This window comes from Nothobranchius furzeri, chromosome 16, assembly GCF_043380555.1.
Source record: "Nothobranchius furzeri strain GRZ-AD chromosome 16, NfurGRZ-RIMD1, whole genome shotgun sequence".
NCBI classification, from domain to species: domain Eukaryota; kingdom Metazoa; phylum Chordata; class Actinopteri; order Cyprinodontiformes; family Nothobranchiidae; genus Nothobranchius; species Nothobranchius furzeri.
The window spans coordinates 20,710,965-20,734,767 of record NC_091756.1 but is presented as its reverse complement, the minus strand read 5'-3'; the positions used below and the strand labels follow the sequence as shown (position 1 = coordinate 20,734,767).

General features: G+C 43.7%; 1 protein-coding gene across 2 annotated transcripts in view; it reads left to right on the top strand.

The window, feature by feature from the left end:
* mprip (myosin phosphatase Rho interacting protein) overlaps positions 1 to 23,803 on the top strand; it is a 109,045-nt gene that overhangs the window by 63,809 nt on the left and 21,433 nt on the right. For both annotated transcript variants that reach the window (XM_070545475.1, XM_070545476.1), the window contains exons 8-15: positions 3,317 to 3,443; positions 5,130 to 5,234; positions 12,632 to 12,688; positions 13,155 to 13,223; positions 13,308 to 13,397; positions 16,031 to 16,140; positions 16,261 to 16,822; positions 20,784 to 20,921. In XM_070545475.1, coding sequence (XP_070401576.1) covers positions 3,317 to 3,443; positions 5,130 to 5,234; positions 12,632 to 12,688; positions 13,155 to 13,223; positions 13,308 to 13,397; positions 16,031 to 16,140; positions 16,261 to 16,822; positions 20,784 to 20,921 — 1,258 coding nt within the window. The remainder of the gene's footprint in view (positions 1 to 3,316; positions 3,444 to 5,129; positions 5,235 to 12,631; positions 12,689 to 13,154; positions 13,224 to 13,307; positions 13,398 to 16,030; positions 16,141 to 16,260; positions 16,823 to 20,783; positions 20,922 to 23,803) is intronic.

Below are 23,803 nucleotides of genomic sequence, written 5' to 3'. Positions count from 1 at the left end.
ATTTTCACAGTTTTTTTAGAGTCACAGAACGTTGCGCGCTAGGATGATGTCGACGCCAAAACAACCAAAACAAAGCAAAGACTCACCTCTTACATCAGGAGGAATCCGTGCGTTTCGAGCGTTATCCGTTCTTTCATAATCCGTTGTCGAATTGTGATCGGCAGAAGCTTTTCCGGTTCACGTCTCATGTTTTTTTACAGCAGTGGCCCAAAACGATCTCCTAACACATGGATTTTCTGCTTCCTGATCACGTGACCTACATGGACGAAGATCAGCTTTAGAGCTGAGATGTTTGTTCTCACGTTGCGGGGGCTCGTTCCGACGCCCACACAGTAAAAACATTCTAAATGACAACTTAAATCGTCAATGGCAGTGAATGAGTTAAGGGGCAGCAGTAGCTCAGGAGGTAGAGTGGGTTGTGCAGTAATCGGAAGGTTGCAAGTTCGATCCCGGCTCTGACCAGACAATGCTGCTGTTGTCTCCCAGTGTTTGGCGGTCTCGCCTTTGTCAGTACGCCCCAGGGCAGCTGTGGCTACATCGTAACTCATCCCCACCAGCATGTGAATGGGTGAATGTGTTGTGAAGCGCCTTGGGGGGTTGTAGAACCCTAAGAAGGTTCTTTACAAATGCAGGCCCTTTACCATATGTAGAACCTGGAAAAGGTTGTTTTCTCTTGTTATTAATATGTGTGTTATGTTGTTATTGTTTTGGTAATAGTTTTATTCCGTTTCTGAATGGGAAAGGTCCAAACCAACACTTTGGCCGTTCCACTTGAGGCTTACATCATCATTTTAAATGAGTCGCAGTAATACCGTACACCGTAGTAAACACTGGAGCATTTTTGCAGTCACATTTTAAGTCTACTGGGAACATTTTACAGCTCTGAAGAGATGAGAAGTCACACACAACATGCTCTGTTGAGTTGTAACCTGGAGGTGCACACACACACACACACACACACACACACACACACGCACACGCACGCGCACGCACGCACGCACACACACACACACACACACACACACACACACACACACACCTCTCTTCTATCTCTGGCTGTAGCTCTCATCTATTCTGGTGTCCTGATGGTGCTTGGTCCTTATGAGCATTCTGGTTTGAGTTGAGATTGCTGGTTAAGTGTCTTCAAGGAAAGAAAGAAGTCCCTTTCGCCCTTTTATCCAAATCACAAACAGATCAATTAGTTGAAGCTGTGACAGGAAGGGGATCATCTTTTCTCTCAGAGATCTTGTTTCCTGTGTCATTTAGAGCCCTCCATCATTTCCAGGCCTGAAAGGAAAAGGAAGGGTGGTAAAAAGGTGGGGGTGGCCTCAGTGGGGACATAAGTGGGCACATACCACCTGCTGCACAAAATGTATTAAAAACTTTTGTTTTTGAGCCCTTTCTGTGCAGTAATTCCTGGATCAGGCACTGATGATGCTGTGCATTTAAACATGTATTATACAATTGATTGATAGTATTTTGTTAGTGTGCTAAAGAGGTTCAGAGGTAAAAACCACATTTACCTTGTTGCCTAATATAGACAGCTGGGGGTGTCTAACGTACCAAAACCCTGTGTCGTCTCTGATCCACCTTCCTATGTAAATTATTCATGTTGTAATGGCCGCTGAGAAATGATTCATTCAGCAAAAAGCTGGTTTAACATGTCGTGTAGACACACTCCATCCATCTGCATGTTTCAGTGTCAGCTAAATGAAATAGATATGCCACCATTACATTACCAGTAGAAATATAATGGTATTACCATTTCCAGTAGCTTACAACGGAACACGTTAAAGGAGCCAGATCATGCTATTTTAAATCTACGAGAGCAAAGGTAGGTACAATATATGATCAAATATTACTGTTGGCACTATTGGGATGTCATTTCATCTTAAATTAGATATTTTTGTCAGCCTATTTGAAGCAGTGACGTTCCACTGCCTTTCCGCGCCGCTGATGCTTCCAGTGTGAAATGGGGTTCACAAGCATGTACTCGGGCGTTTTGGACAACCTAAGGCTGTGGTTGGCACTAAATGCACTACGAATTATTACTGTGTGCTTTTCAGCAAAAACTGTTACTGTTCTATATCGTCGTGTTGTTGACGCAGGGATATTTTGGTTGTGTTGTGTTTTTGTGTGCCCTTTTCTTTCTCTCTCGCTCTCTCTCTCTTTAAGCCTGGTTTATGCTTCTCCGTCAGCTCCGCAAGGAACAGACACGCACGGATTGACGGAAGTGTTTTGCTCTTTTACTTCTCCGTCTCCTGGAGAGTGTTGCAAAGCAATTGCCCGGCAGGACAGCAGAGGGCGTAGTGCTGTTCTGTGGTATCCTGTCATGTATCGGTCCAAGATCGTGTGTTTATATTGTGTTTTTTGTATATAAGAGACTTTTTAACACAGACATATTTGTCTCTCATTCTCCCACCGCTTCATGCGCTCCCCACCTCTAAACCCACGTTTCCTGTCATTTCCGTCCACAAATAAAACGCTTACTGCGCATCTTTTCACTCCTCCAGTCACGGGAGGATGAAACGTTCATATTTTTAGAGTTTTTTCGCGAGGTATTCTTCAAGCTTCTCCGTGTCTGCCGCTAGTTATCCTCGGCTCTCTTTGCAATGGCGGCGCTGTAAACAACAGCGGCGTCCTGACCAATCACAAGCTTGCGTAATCCGTCTCGTTCGACGGATGTTTAAAAAAGTGGGCTCGACTCCGTACGTACTTGCGTGCCCTACGCAAGGACGGATAATGGCGTTGCGTGTCTCCGCACTGACGCAGACGGAGAAGCATAAATCAGGCTTTATGCAGGTCTAGCAACGGATTCTTGTACAGCCTTAATTATTTATTTTTGTGAACACCTCCCCACCTCTTCTTTCCTCTCCCTGCTTTCTGTTTTATTTCTGTCTACGTGTCCGGTGGGTTTAAAAAGAAAAAGTAATCCATCTGGTTGCACACTCTGGATTCGACACTACCAGGATGGGGAGGGGCATTGCGTGATGATGCAAAAGTTTTCTATCCAGGCTCTTTGTAGGTCTGCAGAGGAGCTGCAGGTCATATGTCAGAGACCTGCAGGTCAGAGAGAAGAACGCATGCGTGAACCCAAAAACCGGTTTGAGGGTGTTTTTGATGAGGAAAAAGCACTTGAACATTCACGACGTTCACTAAGCTCATCATTTTGCATGATGTAGGAAACTGAAATCGGTATCAGCCATCAGAAGCAGATTTTAAATGCTTCTCTCAAAATGTTGACTGCATTTGCAACAATCTGAACAAATGTTTGCTTTGATTATATAAGAAATGTTTGACTTGTGTGTGTTTCCAGTCGCTCCGGTGTGATTGAGAAGTTGGAGGCCTTGGAGCTGGAGAATCAGGAGAGGATGGAGGTGGAAGAGTTGGGGGCTGGTGGAGTCAGACAGGGCCGCAGTGAGCACAGGCATCTCTATAGAGAGGTAACCCAGCTGCACACGTTTATCCAGTTCAACTGGAGCTAAAAGTACAATAAGGACAAAACCATCAAGCACCAGTTTTTGTCCAGTACACATCGAGGGCTGGGTACCAAAGAAGTACCGAGTTTTGGTACCCAGCCTGAGTAACACCACCCCATGGCCTCTTTCATTCTTCCTCTGTTTTCCTGTCTTCTCACCCGATTTATTGTCCCATCTTCTCCAGTCCACTTGTGTTTTGGTTGTAGGTCAAAGGTGAGTTGTGTGTTCTTTACTTATTTTCAGTTTCCGTCCTTTAGTGGGATTCCCCTGGTGATCCTGCTTCCCTTCCCCACCCTGGACCTTCACTCTCATAATGGATTAGACCTGAGCAGAGCAGAGACCTGGCTCTGATAGTCCTTGACCTTTGACATTTATGCACAAATGGAAATTACTCAAACACGATCAGATAAAGCTGCAAAGACCATTGATGAGTTTCATACTTTTTACTTACTTTGAAAGACACAAGTGAGTGTCCACCCTAGCTACAGGACTTGAGTCCTCACCAGACCAGATCATTTGCTAATGCTGCTCTCAGGTTTTGGTCCAACCTTCTCTTCTTTAATGTGTTGGATAAACAAACATGGAGAAACTCCACCATGGTGCCCAAAATTGATTACTTGGGTCAGAAGACATGATAACAAAACAGTAAAGACCATTTGTTGATTCTCAGAATCAGTGGCGGCACCAGGGTGGGGGTGGGGGGTGGGGTGGGGTGGGGTTGGGGGCGCTCGGGGGCGCTATAGCTACCCCTGGATTAGTCATTGCACCCCCAAGTAGATATCAGTTTTTTTTTTACAATTTAATTTTAATCTAACGTGTGGATGTGATCATATTTAACATACAAAACAAAAATAATCAGTAAATTATCATATAGATAGTAAAAACTTAAACCAAAACAGGAAATTGATGTTAACCTTTGACCTTATTTTCCACTTGTGAACGAGTGAAAGGTAGAGCTAGCGGTAAGATGGATCGGTTTTTGTTGGCCACATTTCCACGGGTTCAGTCAGAAACAAATGAATGTTTGGAAGTGATCTCAGACCCACAAAAACCTACGGATCTGGATGAAGAGAGTCAACCCTCAGCCGCCGCAGCAGTCCTGGGTTTTGCCGCTGGAAATGCTAACACTAACGTTAGCTAACCTTGCAACACTATAGATGGTTTTCTGTGTGGCTGTATGTGTTTATGACTTCATGGAAAAGTCAGCGATTGTTCATATGTTTATGATGTTTATTAATGATTGTTTCAGGTGTTGTTGGGGTGTTGTGCACGCATGTGTATCTGCTAGTGTTGAAGGTGTTTTAGAGAACTATAGGTACGCATGACCACTTCCTTCATAGCACCCTCAATAAAAAGACTGGCTCCTTCACAGCACTTGCAGAAAAACATTTCTGGAGCCGCCACTGCTCAGAATACGTCTTTTCTTTGCTTTGGATAAAACATTACAGGCGCTGAGGGAGTGCATCCTCCACCGCAACCATTTATGCATTCTACTTTATCAGAAGCAATCTTCAAACAAATTTGATTTAAACAGACAGAAAATAATCATGCAGTTGTTATAATCCTTAAAGTTCAATCTCAAAACACTTCCTTAAATATGTGCATTGAGAGTTGATAAAAATCAGGTGTAATAATCTGTGTGCCATTTAGGAGCAAAGGCAGAACACTGGTGAGGGGCTTGACTTCCCCTCCACACTACCCCCCCTGAGGAGAGCCAAGTCTTTGGACCGAAGGACCACCGAGTCGGTCATGACGGTAAGTTCACTGCCAAAGAATTGCTGATGTTAGTGGGAGTGTTCCATGATAAGTCAGTTCCACCGAAAGGAAGTGAAAGGGATCACATTAATTACTTTTGCCAGATTGGTATTTTTGGGAACAACAAAATGACAGTTAATAGTCAAGGTTTGACTCCCAAAACATCGGTTAGTTTCAAACCGTACGTTTGCAGCTGGTAAGTATTAAATCACTCAAAGAAGTATTAACATCTGTCACAGCTAGGGGTGCAAGCATTAGACATTCTAGTGGTATGAATATAACTGCATTACTTGGTTCATTATTTAACACAGAAAGAGTTCTTTTACCTTCTTTTCTGCTGACGTTTTGATTAATCCTGCAGTCTAATCCTGCAGTCACCGCTATAGAAGGCAGGGTGACGTTGGTCATACCGACCCGGTTTCAGTAAATAATTTGGGCGACAGTAAAGTCCTTTCTGCTGTAACAGCTCTGTGACACAAATTAAATGCTGTTTGTTTATGTTCATAATGATGAACACAGGCTTCAAAACTCTGGACATCTCCTGTGATTTAGTTTCAACAAATTTCCTCCCACAGTTTCAGCTGATTGTTCCAATTTAGTAATAAAACACAGTTTTTAAATGACTCTTTCTCACTCGCTCGCTCTCTCTCTCTCCCTCCCCGTTCCGTGTTGCACAACCGTCAGACTCGTGCATCAGCTGATCCAAAAGCAGATAAAGAGAATAAGCCTCCAACCTTATTGCAATATTGTCACCAAAAAAATGCAGCAAAACCTAATTTTAACAAGTTATTGAAGCAAAACTTAACTTTCATAAGCCACAAAAAATAAATAAAAGATTCAATAAAGCAGGAAGAAATGTTATTTTTGTTTTTACAGTTTTCACTTCAGTTCAAACTACTTAGAATTTAGTGTGTTCATCACATTTAGCTTGCATTTTATTTAAAGTGCCATCACCTTTATTGATTTTACGGGAAAATGTGTGTGTTTGAAAAAATAATCGTAACATAATTACTTGAAAGGTTTTGTATTTAATGCAACATTAAATGTACTTTAAGTGTGATTCCATAGTTTTTGGAAGTTTTTGTTAATTTATGACAGAATAGCTGAACACTATGAAAAACTGACATTGCTGCTTAAGGTTGGTTTATGCTTGACGGGTCCGCGAGGTTCGCACGTCTCCACGTGGAAAGTTTGCGCCATTTTAACAACCACGCCCCTCCACCGCGCCTCCGCACGGCCCAAACTTTCCACACCGCGCACCTAGGAAATTTTCTAACCATGCGGACGGTCGAACACAGGAAAACATGGCGGACTGGCAAGAACTAGTATGGCAGAGGTTCGTAAGTACAGACATTTGTATGATTCAACTCTCAGAGATCACCGTGATCAACATGTTGTTAATAATTCTTGGAGAGAAACAGCTCGCACTGTCAGAAAAGACGAGGACGCTGTTAAAATTGCTGGAATGCCATGTTGTAAACAGTAATTTTTACTTCTACTATGGTGTAGTGTTGGATGCATGCCACAGAGCTCCATGCTGCCCCCTACAGTTTGGGAGAATATTGGCTCACCGCAGAGACGAGCCGCATGAACCATAAACGCTGCAAGTTGTGAAGCGCGTTCCATCCGCGAGCCGCATCACCAAGCGGAAAGTGAATGCGTCAAGCATAAACCAAGCTTTAGGCTCTGGGCAGGGCACGGGGTCAGGGAGTAAACAATGTCAAACCATTCACATGGTCATTTTGTATTTCATTATCTGAAAGCATCTGATTAGTTAAAACAACAAAACAGTTTTGATTTAATTTGATTTTACGTTTTTTATAATATTGATGCATACAGAGAAAACAACTAGTGAATACAATGCGTGTTATTCAAAGATTCAAAGATTCAAAGTCATTTATTGTCATGTTCTCCACATGTGCAGGACATACAGAGAAATGAAATTCAGTTTCAGCACACACAATTCAAAGATCAGATATACGTGGGTAAGACACATAACAAGAATTGGTGACTGCGGTCATTCGCAACATGAGTCGCGCTACCTTAATAGTTAGATGAAAAGGGTGTTACATGAGTGAAGTTCAGGGAGGGAGAAAAAAAGGCATTAACAGGGTTACACCAGCAGGGTGTAGCACTCCAATGCAAAAAAACACCCGACATGGAAGCACAGACAGCACGTATACAACATCAGAGTCCGATGGGGAGGTGGGGGTGGGTGGGATCCTGAAGCCTCCAATGGGAGCTGCCACTGCGGCGCATCGACCAGCTGCAGACCAACAGGTGGGAGGGAGGTCATGAGGAAGCATAGAGAGCAGTGAGTCCTTCAGCTTGATGACCTTGGTGGAGACCACAATCTGAAGGCGGGGGGGGGGGGGGGGGGTGGATAGAGATTCACAGCATTTGTCAGCATTCCTTCCAGCGTGGGGTTTTTTTGCACGCAACTCCAAGGCTGCTTGTGGCGTCAGATTCGATAACAGAAACTTTGTTTGGGTCAGACAGAGATAATTTTTCCTCTCTGCCTTAAGTCTGTATTGATCATTCAAGTCCTCCAGTGAAGCCAATTCAGTGATTAAACATCTCCACACCGTCCGGTGACCCTTTCCGAGATGTTATCAATCCTGCGCGCTAACACCGGTAACGCAGCTAAGACATTGTCCAGCTTGCGATTCACCTCGAGCAACGTCCCAGTCTGTGAGGTATCCACACGGACGGTGCCGTCCATGGATGCGGGTCGCCCTCCAATCGCTCCCGTCATCCCAATTTTGCAGAAAGCCAGATATCCTCCCACTCCAATCAGAAGAAATCCAACGATCATCAGGCCAAATATCCACAAATCTTCGACGTCCTCAATGGACAGCTGAGAGAGACAGATGATATTCCACTTCTTCCAGGAATCAAACATATATCCCACTTATTATAGTCAGCGTAGCATTTTGGAAAAGTATCAGTGTGAATAAAACATATGGCCGTAGCTCTTCTTTACCTTTATTGTGTAAAAGGAGATCTGGATAAAGGCCCTGCTGCAGGCCTTTATCCACAACAAATGCACCACAAATTGTGAACATGGCTACAAAATAGAAAACAACCATTTTAACACTAGACACATGCCCATTCCAATTCCTATGATGACGTGGCAGGTTTTTCATGATGAAGAGTAGCATTTCTGCTCTGTCAACCTTGAGTCTGTTCTTCCTATCTAGGACATGACCTGCAGCACGGAAGTCTCTCACTGTCGGTGCTTGTGCGGCCAACTTGGGGTGTGCGTGTCGCACTTCCACATTTCTATAAAATAATTTTTGTTCACCAATTCAAATCCTAAACGCTTCATTTTTGGATTCCGAGTACACCGCCATGTTGGATTTCTGTTTACTAAATGAGTGCACCGCTTTGGTCCAAAACGATCACGTGAGAGCCGCTTCCCTACTTTCTCCTTACATTCAAAACAAACTATTCCTGAATTAAGACAACGACCGTATTAAAACCGCGTCACTAAAAGGGGAAAAACTGAAATCACGATGAATGTACTATTTTTATCAAGTAAAGAGCAGGTAGCCACAGGATGACGGAGCGAGTGTAGAGATGACCTCTTGACCTTTAAAGCCCCTACACGAGATGAAAGGAAAACAGAGTTCACCTATTGTGGATGTCTTGTTCCGTGATTTTGGTGTTTTGGCCAAAAATGCACTTTTGGGTCCTTTTCAAACAAAGATTTTTGGTGGCTGAATTTTTGATGCATCTATAATGAAAGCAACACTGTAGGTTGTGTTAATTGTGGTGAAGGTTCTCAGTCATCCAGGTCATGGTAATCCAAAGGGTTCAAACGAAGGCAGCTGGACCTGTTTGGTTTCTTGAAGACGTTTCGCTTCTCATCTGAGGAGCTTTGTCAATTCTGACTGGAATATGGGAGAGTCGAGTTTATAATTAGCAGTTTAAAGCCTAAACAGCTCTTTGTGTGGAATGTTCTGCTTAAAGCAGAACCACACCACTCCAGCAAGGCCCAGAGGTGACCAATAATAAATCAGATGGTTCTGATAAGTTCTGGACCTGGACTAGAAGATTGGTGTGATGGTATCCCAGACAAAGCTTCTGCTGTTCTGTTAATCTGCAGGATCAGCAGCTATGTCCAAACCCCAGGTTGCTCTGGGTGGTTGTTTGTGCTGAGAGACCTGATCTAGTTAGGCAACCGTTCCCTGTGTGGACTACGGTGAGCTTTTTGGGCCTTTTTGAGTGGAGAAATGGGTTCATAGGGACATCGTTAACATTTTTGAAAAAAATATCAAACTAGTAATGTGGGTAATGCTTCCTTTTACAATCCCCTAATTACTAAGTACTTATGTGGTAATTATATATTAAGTTAAAATGTATTGTGTCATTAAAGTGTATTATTGTAATAAAGTGTAATTATTGTATAAATCAGTATTTACTGGGAATGATTAAAAAATAAAAACTAGAATTGAACCTGAGATACAGTACGTGGTAATAACTGTTTAAGAACTCAGAAACAATAATACACTTTAACTTACTATGTAATTACCATGCAAGTACTTGGAGAAGTACTTGGACTTGGAGAGGGCACCAGGCCCCTTGATACAGGCTGTTAGGTCACTGTACAACCGGTGACTGAGCTTGATCCACATGGTTTCCAGTGAAGGTTGGCCAAAGCTTCCTTTGTCACAGATTCTGGTCATAACTTCTATTGACAGGATTTCTAGGTGCATCCAAGGTGTTAAAGGGATCCATTATGGGTTTTTTCCTCATCAGTCTGGCTTATTATTAGTTTAGCTTAAAATGTTTCAGTGTTTTGTAGTTTTTCGTCATTTTGACTTGATTATTGACAGACCTACGTTGAAAGTAATATTTTGTCTTTTAAATCATTCATCTTAAAACTGGGAATCAAGAAAAAATCTTCCTCAGTTTTTGATTATTATGTACCAACAGCTACTGTAGTGAATTTCCTGTCATATGATGTTTGATATAATGTGTAACACACCAAAGTCTCCTCGTTCATGTGTGTTTGAGTCATGCAAACCCTTTTAATATGAATTAAGACCTTTATGATTTGTTCCCTCCTATTTCTGATGTTCCATCGACCCCTGGCATTAGTGTGGTGATGAGGGGGTGTAGTTGTTGTTGGACAAACCTCCACCCTGCAGGGGGCGGTGCAGCCCTCTCTGTTTCCTCTCCTTGCCAGGTTATACTCACCTTCTGTTCCCTGTGTGCAGATGCTTCCCATTGCATGAGAACAGTGCAAACCTATTTTTCAGTTTTGTACGGTGTGTGTGTGTGTGTGTGTGTGTGGGTGGGGGGGTCTCACAGTGTGGACTCACAGCAAGCCACTGCATTATCGAGCCGTTTGACTTCATGAAAGATTTTTTCCACCCTAGCCGTTCCAGTGCTGGAGCAGAGTTGCTGCTAGAGTCTCTTTTTACGGGTTTCACGCCCCACCTTATTGTATTACCTAAAATCTCACGTTGACGGTTTAATCTTCCCTTTCATGTATTCTGAATGTACACAGATCAGTTTTCCTTGTTCTTGCAAACAAATGTCGTCATATCACAGATTTAGTTTGGTTTAGTTAAGTTGATCGTAGTTTAGAAGTCTTGTTTAAAACAGCAGTCGTTTCCTCTGATCGCTCTTTATCGATCTGCTATTGATGTTTGTTAACCACGCTTGTTAACAAGACCCAACACTAATCTTGCAGGAGCGGGCGGCTTTTAAGTTGCAACAGGCAAAGAGAAAATTGCAGGGGCCTCATTTATCAAGCTTGCTTACGCACTAAACGGGGTCGGAAAACTGCGTAAACAACTTTCCACGCAAACTTTGGGATTTATGAAAGAAAACTTGGCGGAAAAATGTGCGCAACTTTAAGTTGACTAAGGACCTTGCTTACACACATGTTGGACATGGAGAGCACCTGCAGTGCTGCTGCTGAGAAGATACAATTATGAAATCCTTAATTGTGATTAAAACTGTAAAGGAAGAGAGAGAGTGAACAGGAAAGAGGGAAATCAGTGGATCCTGAGGAAGGTGGAATAGGTGGGGAGAGCAGCACAAGGTGAGGGTGGTGAAGGTCACCAAAACCAGCTTGAACAAGTGAGTCTTCAGCTGCTTTTTGAAGGAGTCCACTGATCTCAGGCTCAGGGGGAGAGAGGTCCAGAGTCTGGGGGCCACAGCAGCAGATGATCTGTCACCTTTGGTCTTTAGCCTGGTGTTGCACAACCAGTAGGCTTTTATCACTGGACCTCAGGGACCTGCTGGGGGTGTAGGGACTAAGAAGATCACCAATGTAAGATGATCTTGTCCATGTAAGGCCCTATAGACCAGAACCAGGATCTTGAAATGAACCGTGACTTTGACTGGCAGCCAGTGAAGCTGGAGGAGAAGCGGGGTGATGTGGGTGTGTTTGGAGGACTTTGTCAAAAAAAGATAATAAAAGGTGCTGCATCACAGATAACCTAATGGGAGAGGGGGACAGAACTAGACTAGTGGTTGCTCAGCCGCCTACCTCAAAACCCCAAAAAGTTTGTTTCCTCTTGCTCAGTTAAGACTTAGTTCCACTGTAGCACCTGCTTATGTTTATGAAGCCCAGCAACAAAAGCAGGCTGGTATCCGGACTTAAAAAAAAAATTATCAGCTCCAGTGTAAAGAGAAACGCTGTTTATCACATAATGTTATGAATCCAGGGGGGTGACGTCTGTCACAGTCAGCAACTTGTTTACATCTGTAAACAGAAACAGAGGGAACGTAAGCTAACGTTCATAAGCTAGTTAACGCGTAATATTTGTAAATACTGCTCTCTCTAAGCCCCATCGAGGTGTGCTAAATCATCCCACAGCTGAACTGGGCTTGGACCAGTAAAAACCAGGCTAAACTGGCAAAATAACCAACCTCAGTCGTCTCTTCTCCTCTACTCACATCATTCACTGTTGCCCCACTATGTGTGCTACTTCTGCCATTTACTGAACTGGGCGTGAACTACTTGTAGCCATGCTAAACATAGCCAAAAACGACAGCAAATGATCTCAGGTACTGCTTTACCCTTCGGTCAATACTCACTTTGCTCACTGTTTACACACTTTCACAAGCCAAAACCCATACGGTCGGTGGCGTAGGTGCAAAAGGTCAGTAAGCTAGCACTGGCTCTGAGCTAGCACTGGAACAGCAAAGCAACACAGCTGGCAGAAGCTGACCCTTATCAGTGGAGCATTTTACCCTTAAATGTGTAAGAGCCACTGGCAGGAGCCAACTTCCACCGTTCACTTGACTATTTTTGTGTCGCTTATAGAGCAATGTCTGTGGAAAAGTGAAGTTTTGTTTTTCTTCTCTGTCTAGAGTTGTGCTTACTAGACTATCCTATAAAGTTGTATTCTTTGTGTTTCCTGTTTTTGTCCTTTTAGCCTGATTTGCTGAACTTCAAGAAAGGATGGATGGTGAAGCTGGACGAGCAAGGCCAGGTACATGGCGTGTTCACTCTTATCAGCTGACTAAAAGGACAGTGGAAATTCCTGCAGAAGTAAAGTGTTATAAGGTTCGGGGTTTCCCCCAGAACACTTGCTAGGCCTGGTGGACCATGAGAGCATGAGACCGCTGCCGTCTTGGGAAGGGGGACTGCCGTGCGGTGGGGGGTGGACGCTACAAGGCCTGGTGGCCTGCCAGACTTATAAAGCACTGGGGGAAACCTTGAGGTTGTTTTAATAGTTTGTAGATCGTACGTAGACCTAAGGCACTGTGCTGAGGTGTCACTTTGAAGTTCTGTTTTCAATGGTCATGGTTGAAGCTGGGCAGTTTTAGAATTAATTATATAATATATGAGAACAGCCTCAGATTAGAGCAGATTTCATTGACAATGTCAGTGCTTCAGTTTTCCTATTTTTCTCCTTTATGCAACTTTGTTTTGAGTGGCTAAACTGTCTCTTGCAGTGGAAGAAGTACTGGTTTGTGTTGACAGATCACAGCCTGAGGTACTACAAGGATTCGATTGCAGAGGAGGTGAGCTGTCGCTTTTCCCTAGTTCTTCTTTCAGTTTGTTAATGTGATGTTGCTCAGTTTATCGCAGTATTTTTCTTTGCTCAGGCATCTGATTTGGATGGTGAGATCGACCTGACTACCTGTTACAATGTGACAGAATACCAGGCACAGCGCAACTACGGCTTTCAAATTCATGTGAGACGTTCTGCTTGTTTTTGTTTGACACACCTTTCATCAAAATTCATCGTTTTCAATCCAAAACAGGCTTTCTACATGAATTGTGTAGATCTGATGAAAAACTGTTTTAAAGGGTCAAGAGCGAAACCTTTTTAGTTACAAATGCACCTTAATATCTCCAAGGTTGACCTTTCAGGTTTCACCGGTGCATCTTAAGATGAAAAAAAGTATTGGATGCTCAAAATCTCCCTGTGGTTCGACAACAGACACGCATTAGTCCTGTATGGTTCTCTGAACCAATTGGAAGAGGCGAAGGGCGGGGCGGGGCCTCTTCTGGACCACAGCCAGGTCTGTCTGTTTACATTTACGAGTGAATCTCAGCCAAACAGTGGTGCCCCCAAGGGGTGGCCAGAGTGGCCATGGACACCTCCTGGATTATTGCTGGCCCTCCCCAGGGACAAGAATGAGATGATACTAAAGATTAACTTTGCAAAAGGGTTAGGGTGTCCTTCTCTCTTGTTGCTGCTCATAAGCAGAAGAGCTTTCTCTTGTTCACCACTGTCCTGAAATGAGGGATTCTTCTTAGGAAACTCTTCCTTCTGCCTAAATGATCCTGAAAGAATCTACCGTATTTTCCGGACTATAATTTGCACTTTTTTTCATAGTCTGGCTGGTCCTGCGACTTCTATACCAAAGTGGCTTATATACCAAATTATGTATACCGCGCTGCCGCGGGCCGGCTCCGGACCGGGAATCAAATCAAATCAAAGATGCTTTATTAATCCCAGAGGGAAATTAGAGTTTCAGTACACACAATTCAGAGATCAGACATACATGGGCAAGACACATGACAAGAATTGGTGACTGTGGTCATTCGCAACCCTGAGTCGCGCTACCTTAATAGAGATACGAGGGTTACATGAGGATTGGTTCAGGTGGAGGGGAAAAATGGCACTTCAAAGAAACACTTCAAACAGATATGCAACAGACTTCAGACAACACAACATAAGTGTCCACTAGGTGGGGTGGTGGGTTGGGACTATCCCCACTTCAGTTCCTGCAGCCACGATAGAAGCAGCGCATGTCACCTCAGTGTGGATAGGAGGAGGAGCATTGAGGGTTGGAGGGTTGCAGTGACCCTGGAACGTTTCAGCGGCCTTCCCGCTGTCCCGCCCAGGCTGGGAAAGGATACAGAGTTGAGTTGCCATAGCGACGGCACATTCCACATATCTTCTGAGGGGGGGAGTTTTCGTTGGAGCCTTGCAGGCTCCAGGATACCAGATTCCAATTAGAAATTGTTTTGGGGCCAGACAGAAATTATTTCCTTTCTGTCTTACAGTTTGTTTGTCCTCAACCTCTCAAAATCCCAATAATAGACATTAATCTATCCCAATCCGTGATGATTCGTCCACTCTATCCTTGATGGCATCAATCTTTTGTGCCAAAGAATGAATCTCCGCCAAAGTCCCAAGCTTACGATTCATCTCGACAATTATGTGAGTCTGTGATTTCACAGCGCGGTGCAAACCATCTCTGAGCTCCGGGATCAGGCCAATGTTCCTCGACAGCTCGTTAATTTTCTGGTAAGCCAGGTAGCCTCCAATGCCAATGAGCAGGAAACCCGACACCAACACCACGAATATCCACACGTCTTCACAGTCCTCCACAGACAGCTGAGATAAACAAATCAAGTTCCACTGTTTCCAGGAGTCCATGATGTGTCCAACTGGGTCTGTACCGGAGGGGCATCCGGGAGCCCCTTCTCCCGTTCTCATCGTTGAAAAAATTTGATCAATCGCGTTGAGACCAACTGACGAGATCCATTTTAGTGAATTTCAGTTTCCAGAAAAATGCAGAAGCAGCCGTGCACCCAGCACATTTATTATGTTCCAGTCGTTAGTCATTTATGTTTCAGCATTGTAGTAATTTATAGTAAATTAAGTAAGTTTAATTATGAGGGGAACCCATTTTTCTTGTATTCTTTAATGAAAACAGGTAACAGAACAGTTATTTTTCTTGGTAATTAGTTACTTTTATAATCTTGTAACTCGGTAAGTAAATGAGTTACTTTTTGACAAAGTAATAATAATAATAATGCATTGAACTTATATAGCGCTTTTCTAGACACCCAAAGACGCTTTCCCACACTCACATTCACACACTGCTAGTGATGGTAAGCTACTTGTAGCCACAGCTGCCCTGGGGAGGTCTGACAGAGGCGAGGCTGCCATTTGGCGCCGTCGGCCCCTCTGAACACCACTAACACAGGCAACTGTAACAGTAACTGTAACTAATTACTTTTTAAAAGTAACGTTCCCAACACTGGTGCTGACTGATGGTAGAAGAACCCGTGGTGTTGATAACTCGGTGAGTTTGGGAACAGACGGCAGACATCAGCCGATGGCAGAGTTGAGCCATCTGCGGCTGTTCATATAGGTTACGGTTAGACACCAAACAGAAAGTCAGTGTGAGAAGGAGGTGATTTTGTTTTTTTTGGTGACCTGGGAAGCAGAAATGCACAGAGACCCCACAGAGCCAGAGAGGTCATAGCAGAAAATATTATTATATTGTATTTTTTGATTATTTAGAGCCAAAATTAAACACTAATGCAAAAAATATTTTCTTCTTGTTCTTCTTCTGTGTCTCCATAGACCCAGGAAGGAGTTCACACTCTGTCGGCCATGACGGCTGGCATACGCAGGAACTGGATCCAGGCTGTCATGAAGAACGTCAGACCTTCTAACGCCCCTGACGTGGCCAGGTCAGCACACGTTTCTCTGTCCGGTACTAAAGTCGCTCTGGCATCAAGTGTTCTGTGTGTGCAGGTGAGACTTCTGTTCAGTGCACCAAGTCCTTTACTTTCTGTTTTGCTGCTTTTCAGCTCAACCGAGGATTACGGCTCCTTTTCTCCTTTGGAGGGTCTCTGTAGACCAGATGTCACACAGGACTCCCCGGCCTCTGAGGCTTCTTCTATTGAGAGGGAATCTGCTCCAGCTCTCATAAAGAGCAGAGCTCGAGAACGGCGACGAGAAGGTCGCTCGAAGACATTCGACTGGGCTGAGTTCAGGCCGATAGCTCAGGCTCTGGCTCAGCAACGAGCTCAGGAGGCCGAGAGCCTGCAGACAGACGGTGGTGAGCTGGAGCGCGGCCGAAGGAGAGAAGAGAGGAGGAAGAGGTACGAGTGTGTGGCAAGCTCGGATCAGGCACACATCACTGAAGGAGGCAGGACAGACCCTGAGAGTGGGGATGGAGTCGTACAGACAGACTCGGCGGGTCTCGTTTCTATGGAGAGGCAGCAGAAGGTGGAGGAGGCGATAGAACAGCACTGGCGACAGGTGGAGAAGACGCCCATCCGAGAGGAGAGGCGGGTTCCTCTGCCCGGCACGGGTTCGTCCAATGAGACCACAGAGCTGGAGCTGCTTCTGGAGGGTTACAAACTAGGGGTATGCTAACTTGTTTACTGGCTTGTTGTTAGGTTTAAAATCTCTCTGAGAACCTTTTTCTGCTCCGGTGTCCTGAGTTCAGCTCAAGGTCCATTTCTGTGTGAGGTGGGTGTCTTTTGAACACACACTGTTTATACATGACCGTTGATCTAAATCCGTCTCTGGGGACCTAAACTTCTCTTAATGCTGATTCTCATGCTCATCAGGCACCTACCTGTCAATTAAAAGGACACACCCCTAATCATTCATAATTTAAAGCTTTAAAAGTGTGGTTCACTGAAAAACCATTGTTCAGTTATTATTTCTGATTATAGTCGGTCATTCTGAGTTTAACTCATTCGCTGCCAGCGTTTCTCACCGTTTTTACTGTTTTTTATGAGTCCCAGAACGTTGCGTGCTAGGATGATGTCGATGCCAAAACAAAGAGGAGACTCACCTCTTACATCAGGAAGAATCCGTGCGTTTCGAGCGTTATCCATTATGTAGCGTGGTTAACTACATACTAGAATTAACGCTGTTTGCTATCAGCTTTGTTAGATTCTGAAGAGATCAAAAGAGTTAGCAAATGAAGCTTCGATCATATATAAGTATCTAGGATATTAATATGTTCGATAGAAGTTCATACGCCAACGAGCTTGGTCTATATTTAATCCAAAGATTAATTTTTTATTTTAAGGTAATTACATTTTAGCAAAAGTTTATTTATTGAATCAGAAGTTAAAGGAATCTTTGCTTTTTCAATAACCAAAATATACACCATTCTTTGTTTCATTTCAAAGAAGAGTCGGGTTTTAGAAAGTTAAGAATTTATTACTAACACTTTTAAAAATGACAATTTGAAACAGCTTGATATTAAAACTTGTTATTAAAAGCTTTACCTGTGTTTGAATGAAAAGCTAAAGTGAAATGCGAGGTTTGGATGTGTGAATGATATATCAGAAGGTTTCTTTCAGAGAGAGAAGCGCATTCTGGGTGGAAAGTTGTTTTGCAGCTAACTCAGTTGTTTCTTAGAGAGACCAGCATCGGACACAATCTGTGTTCTACCTCACCCAGTTAGACGGCCCTCTGTGTGCATCCAGAGGTCAAAGGGAGGATGTTGTCAGCCTCAGGGTACTCGGTCAGGTAGAGAAGACCCGAGCGAAACCGACTCTCTGGTCCAAAGTTGTCGCAGGGTACACAGTGTTGAGCTTGCATCTGGCTTAACTCTGAAGGAGCTTTTGCGTCAGCTGGTAACAGGTACGTTTATTCGGAGCAATTCTATCGGCGTGACAGAATGCTTAGTGAGGCTGGGGCGGCCGACCCTCGTCCTCTGGTGGGTTCAAGAACTGAACTTAAGCTGCAGAGATTTGGTTTTAACAAAATCTCAGAACACGCCCTCTCAGCGTCAGAAAGCTCGGTGTTATGGAGTAAAGGCATGTGAGGTGGTTTAACTTTACCCTGGATCAGCCCTCTGCATGAGGTGTACACGTGCCCATGACCCTCTGGTTGATGATCTCACATTACTGATTATCATGAATAATAATTATTATTAACCCAAAAAATAATAAGTAATTTCAGTAATTAAATACATTTATACTGAACCAAGATGATTATTTATGATGATTGTAATAAACAGTAAAACAATTAACTAAATTATTATTTTAAAATTTTTATTTTAAAATAATCTAACACATGGATTATCTGCTTCCTGATCACGTGATGTGTAACGAATGCGGATGAAGATCAGCTTCAGAGCTGAGGTGTTTGTTCTCACGGTGCGGGGGCTCGTCCGACGCCCACACAGTAAAAACATGCAAATGATGACTTTAGTCGTCATTGGCAGTGAATGAGTTAACATGCAGGCTGAACATGAAAATAGAATCAGAAGGGTTTGTTGCCATATGTGGAGAAATCACAACATTAGGAAATTGCTGCGGTACTTGGTGCAACAGGAAGATAAAAATAAGAGATAAGTAAATACAAGGAGTAAGAATATAATCATGATAAAATGATATAAAGTGGCGATACTTATGGAAACGGCTACTGTATAGAGCTCCGGGAGTCGACGTCACTTCTCCCGGCATTCAACAGTTCAAATCGAAACAGCACCATATTGGCAGGCAGAAGCCCGCAGCTTGACTATTTGTTATTGTCAGAAAACTCAAACAGGAAATATGGTAGATTCCTGTTGTGCTCCAGGATGCAGAACAGACGCAGACGACATAAGGAATGAGCCATCTACAGGATTCCCCAAGATCCGGAGCGCCGCTAACGTTGGATCATTGTAATAAAACCGAGTGACCGGGCTAAAATGAAACTGTGGGATCCCGAGAGTAAAGGTTTTCGCTTATGCAGCGACCACTTCATATCAGAACACGCCCTCTCAGCGTCAGAAAGCTCGGTGTTATGGAGTAAAGGCATGTGGCAAGACCATGGCGGTAATGTGGTGCAATCATGTCCTTTTTATAAAAGAATAGTCGATGGCAACAAAAAAGAGGGTATAGGGCAGTCTCTGTAATGCCACAGACTTCCGTTTATCTTTGACACATAACTTGCTATTTGTTGCGCTTGAAGCTGCGATCGTTAGGTTTTTTTTAAAGAAGCCGCTCCTAAAGGTGTCTGTCCCCATCAGCCCCTGTGCAGTCTCTGGTGATCTGAGCTTCAGCTCTAACAGAGAGGCGCATGGAGCTCTGCAGCGCTCCAGTCTGCCATCTCAGCTGATTTTGTTCAAAAAGCTAAATGTACGCCCTGTGTTTACTTTCATTTTTAACATATTTGCCGGCCGGAGCTAGGCAATAACTCCCCACATCATCATGACACCTCCCTCTGTTGCACCATGGTGCAATAGCCGATTATAAGACGGACCATTACAGCAGTATTACTACCAAGCATGGCGGAACAAATGCTGCCAAAATTCGCACAACGCTATGGTGTGTTTATGAGACACGCTGTTGCAGTAATATTACACCAATTTGTCGGCACAGCGTGTCTTGTCAAAAGGGCTTGTGCCTCTCCTCTCTTCCTCCAGACTCTGGGACCTTGATTTCCAAAGGAAATACAAAATTTACTTTGATCAGAGAACATAACTGTGGACCGCTCAGCAGCAGCCTAGTCCTTTTGGTCTTTAGCCCAGGTGAGGCGCTTCTGGCGCTGTCTCCTGTTCAAGAGTGGCTTGACATAACGAATGCCACAGCTGAAACCAGGTCTTGCATACGTCTGTGTGTGGTGGTTCTTGAAGCACGGACTCCAGCTGCAGTCCACTTTTTGTGAATCTCCTCCACATTTCTGAATAGGTTTCATCTCACAATCCTCTCCAGGCTGCGGTTATCCCTACTGCTTGTTTGAACACTTTTTTTCTACCACATCTTGTCCTGCCCTTCACCTCTCTGTTGTGTTGGACACAGAGCTCTGCGAACAGCCAGCCTCTTTAGCAATGACCTTTTGTGTCTTGCCTACCTTGTACAAGGTGTCAAAGGTCGTCTTTTGGACAACTGTAAAGTCAGCAGCCTTCCCCATGATTGTGTAGCCTACAGAACTAGACTGAGAGACCACTTAAAGGCTTCTGCAGGTGTTTTTGGTTAATCAGCTGATGAGTGTGGCACCAGGGGTCTTCTATATTGCATCTTTTCACCAAATTGTAATATTCTGAGATACTGATTTTGGGGTTTTCATTACTTCCTAGAAATAAATCAACTTTATCCTGATATTGTAATTTTATGACCAGCACCTGTAGATGTGTAATTTCACACTCACGTTTTCTAGCCTAGGAGGTTAATTGTAGCTGAAGTTTGCCGCTCAGCTTGCAGATGAATCCAAACTGGCCATCTGGGTGGCACTGAATGCCGTCTCATTTATTGCTTGTTTAAAATATGACAAAGTCGGCATACTTCCTGGTTCGGTTAGGTGTCATGTGTGTTTTTGTAAAACACAAGCTGTATGGCATTCTGCTAACCCTAAATGAAATGATGCTCTGCTCCTACAGATAGAGGACCTGAAGGCTCAGCTGTCCAGCTGCCACCAGGAGCTGCTCGACTCCAACAAACACAAACAGGAGGTGGAGCTCCAGCTGAGGATGGCTCTGGAGCGAGAGCAGGACGTCCGAACCGGCTACATCTCTCCGGTGAGTCACGTCTCCAAAACAAGCTGCAACATTAACTTACATTTGCTGTGGGTTTAGAGAGTCATCCTGAGTTTGTTGGTCATTTCCACCTGAGTTTGTAACATTCTCTGCATGTTAACCATGAAACAAACTGACTTTAGAACTACAGTCTCCAGGTATGTGCCTTTGCATGAGTTCATTGCATGTCAGAAATGGTGAAATCTGTTACTACTTTGGCTTCTACTAGTTATAATCTCTTTGTGTCTGAACTCATGAGCTCTGACAGAACCACAGTGACTCATACATGTCTAGTCATAGCTACTCGTGTGACCTGGTGAGGATCGAGGGCCACTTGACTTGGGTGCCGACATGTCTCCTGAGTTTAGGCAGCATCGGGTGTTTGACGAGGACGTGCAGAACCCGTGTTTAGGCAGGTGTAAATGTTTTTTAAGCTTTCATGGATGTTCATGAATGTGCAATCCAGATTCAACATTGATAAATCCTCAAAGATGTGTACACATGATCATTTTGCTTGCCCCATTAACAGGGCGGTGTGTCAGTGTTTGCAGGATTTCCGAGCTTCTGCAAGACTATTCCGTACAACAAGTTCAGGATAAGTTAGCTGGTTTTCCAATTTAGCAGGAGAAAACCAAAAACAACTCTGTGCAAAGCAGAATAAAAGAGTCAAATGAAAACGTTTTTGATGGGTGTTTCTGTTATTGGGTCCAAATGAAAAACGGCTAACTGAACATCTTCTGTTTGGAAAATTTGTTTCGATCCAGCTGGACTGACAAGCAAACGGTTGGTCTGAAAAACTCAGCAGAAAATGTAACATTTGAATTGTTTGTTCCCCACTGATATCACGTAACATTGTTAGCGCTCCGTTTATTCACGAGGATAAATCAGTAGCATTAGCTGTTCAGTATGATGCTAGTGAACCCTGTGTTGTCTCTAAACACCGGGTTCATGCATACGCTTTTATTTAAACCTTTGTTCATGTCACCAACCCAACACGGTTATGTTGTGTGAAGCTCCTGCAGGGCTGGCCCTCTGGTTGCACCAGAAGTTTCTCATTTAGCTGCTCGTGTTGATAGTTATGCTGTACAAAAACACAAAACTACAAATATAACAAAGTAAAAGTGAGACTATCTCTGAGACTCTAGACATTTGGATTCATTGTTGGTCTCCTTAAACCCACCTCCACCTCCTGATGACAACTCTTCTTTGTCATGTGAACATGTGTCACGTGATGTAAAACCAAAAATACGTGCGTGTTAAAGGTTGAATATGGAGCGAGATCACCGAAGCGACATCTAGTGCAGTGGTTCCCTGCTGCCACACACCGGACTTAAGTGAATGAGTGATTAACAGGCACCTGCCGCACTTGAAGTCCTCCCGAGGAGGCGATGTATATCAGTTGTGCTGAAGCTGACATGGAAAACACGCAGGACAGTGGTCCCTAAGGACCAGGGCTGGGACACACTGATCTAGTGTGTGGATGTTGCAACAACAGAACGTTTCCAGTCATCGGGATACCAGGTTCGCTGCCGATGCGTGAAATGTTTTATTTGGGTCCGTCTGTTGTAGGCTTCACCTAAACTCACTCTGATTTTAGATCTTTTATGGTCGCTCATCTTCTGAGAAGAATAACGACACCTTCTGGGCTCAGAAGCAGCTGCTCAACCCTCCGAGTCCGCCATTTTCCACAGGACCAGCCTCACTCTGCCGAGTTGACAGTTAGACAACCCGCAACAGTGCCCTCTACTGGCTGGTAGATGTAAACATAAACCCAGTGTTGTGTCTGTCAAGCTAAACATTTGATTACTGTATTTTCCGGACTATAAGTCGCACTTTTTTCATCGTCTGGCTGGTCCTGCGACTTATATACCAAATTATGTAGGCTATACCGCGCTGCTGCGGGCCGGCTCTGGACCAGGTTTCAGCTCCCCTGCCCCGCCATCACCTGTTGCAGCCTATGGCGGGGTGCTGCGGGCGCTCGTCCCACCCGCTGGGAGGGTTTAAAACACCGCCAACCTCTGCTGGAGACCGTGGCGCGCTGCTGCGCCCGCGTTGTTTATTCTGTTATTGTTACCGGTTCTTGTCTTACAATGTGAAACGCTTGGTCTCAGATTTTGTAAGAAACATAATTAAATTTCCCCCCCAAAATGCGACTTATAGTCCAGTATGACTTATATATGTTTTTTTCTTCTTCTTTGTACATTTAATGGCTGGTGCGACTTATACTCCAGAGAATACGGTATTTTTAAAATAAAGTATAGCTTTTAAGGGAGATCCTGTACCTTCATTCTGCACACTTCTAAACGCCCCATGGAGGGATTAATTTTTTTAATATAGCTCTTAATGAAACGGTTCCATATTCAACCTTTAACTGCTAGTAAGAGTAATTATTAACAAAAAGAAAAGTAAAAGCCAAATTAAAAATCCAAGAGCTGGCTAATATGTAAACAGGGTTACCAGAAGAATGAACTTGTTGTGGAGCTTAAGACTAAATCCTAAGTGTTATCTAGTTTTTGTTTTGTCGTTAAAACTTACAGAGGCTCTTTTTACTTGTTACACGCTGATGTTTAATGATGGAAACTTTCTGTAGAAGGCCTTTTGCTGTTGAAGTCACACCAGAGTAAAGCACTGGTTTCTATCACTGGCTTTGGTAGCTTAACCTTTTTAAGTTTGTCATTAAATAGGATAAACGTAACCTCTTCATTTTCTGCATGGACATCAGACTTGTGTTTTCTAATAATCTCTGTTTATTTCATCTATTTGTTATTCTAATAATTGTTATTTTCTTCTGGATGTGTCCGTCTCCAGGTGTGATGCTCGTGTTGATGTATGGATAGATTTACTACGGATGTTAGCGGAGACGTTTTTACTTTTCACCGAGCGGA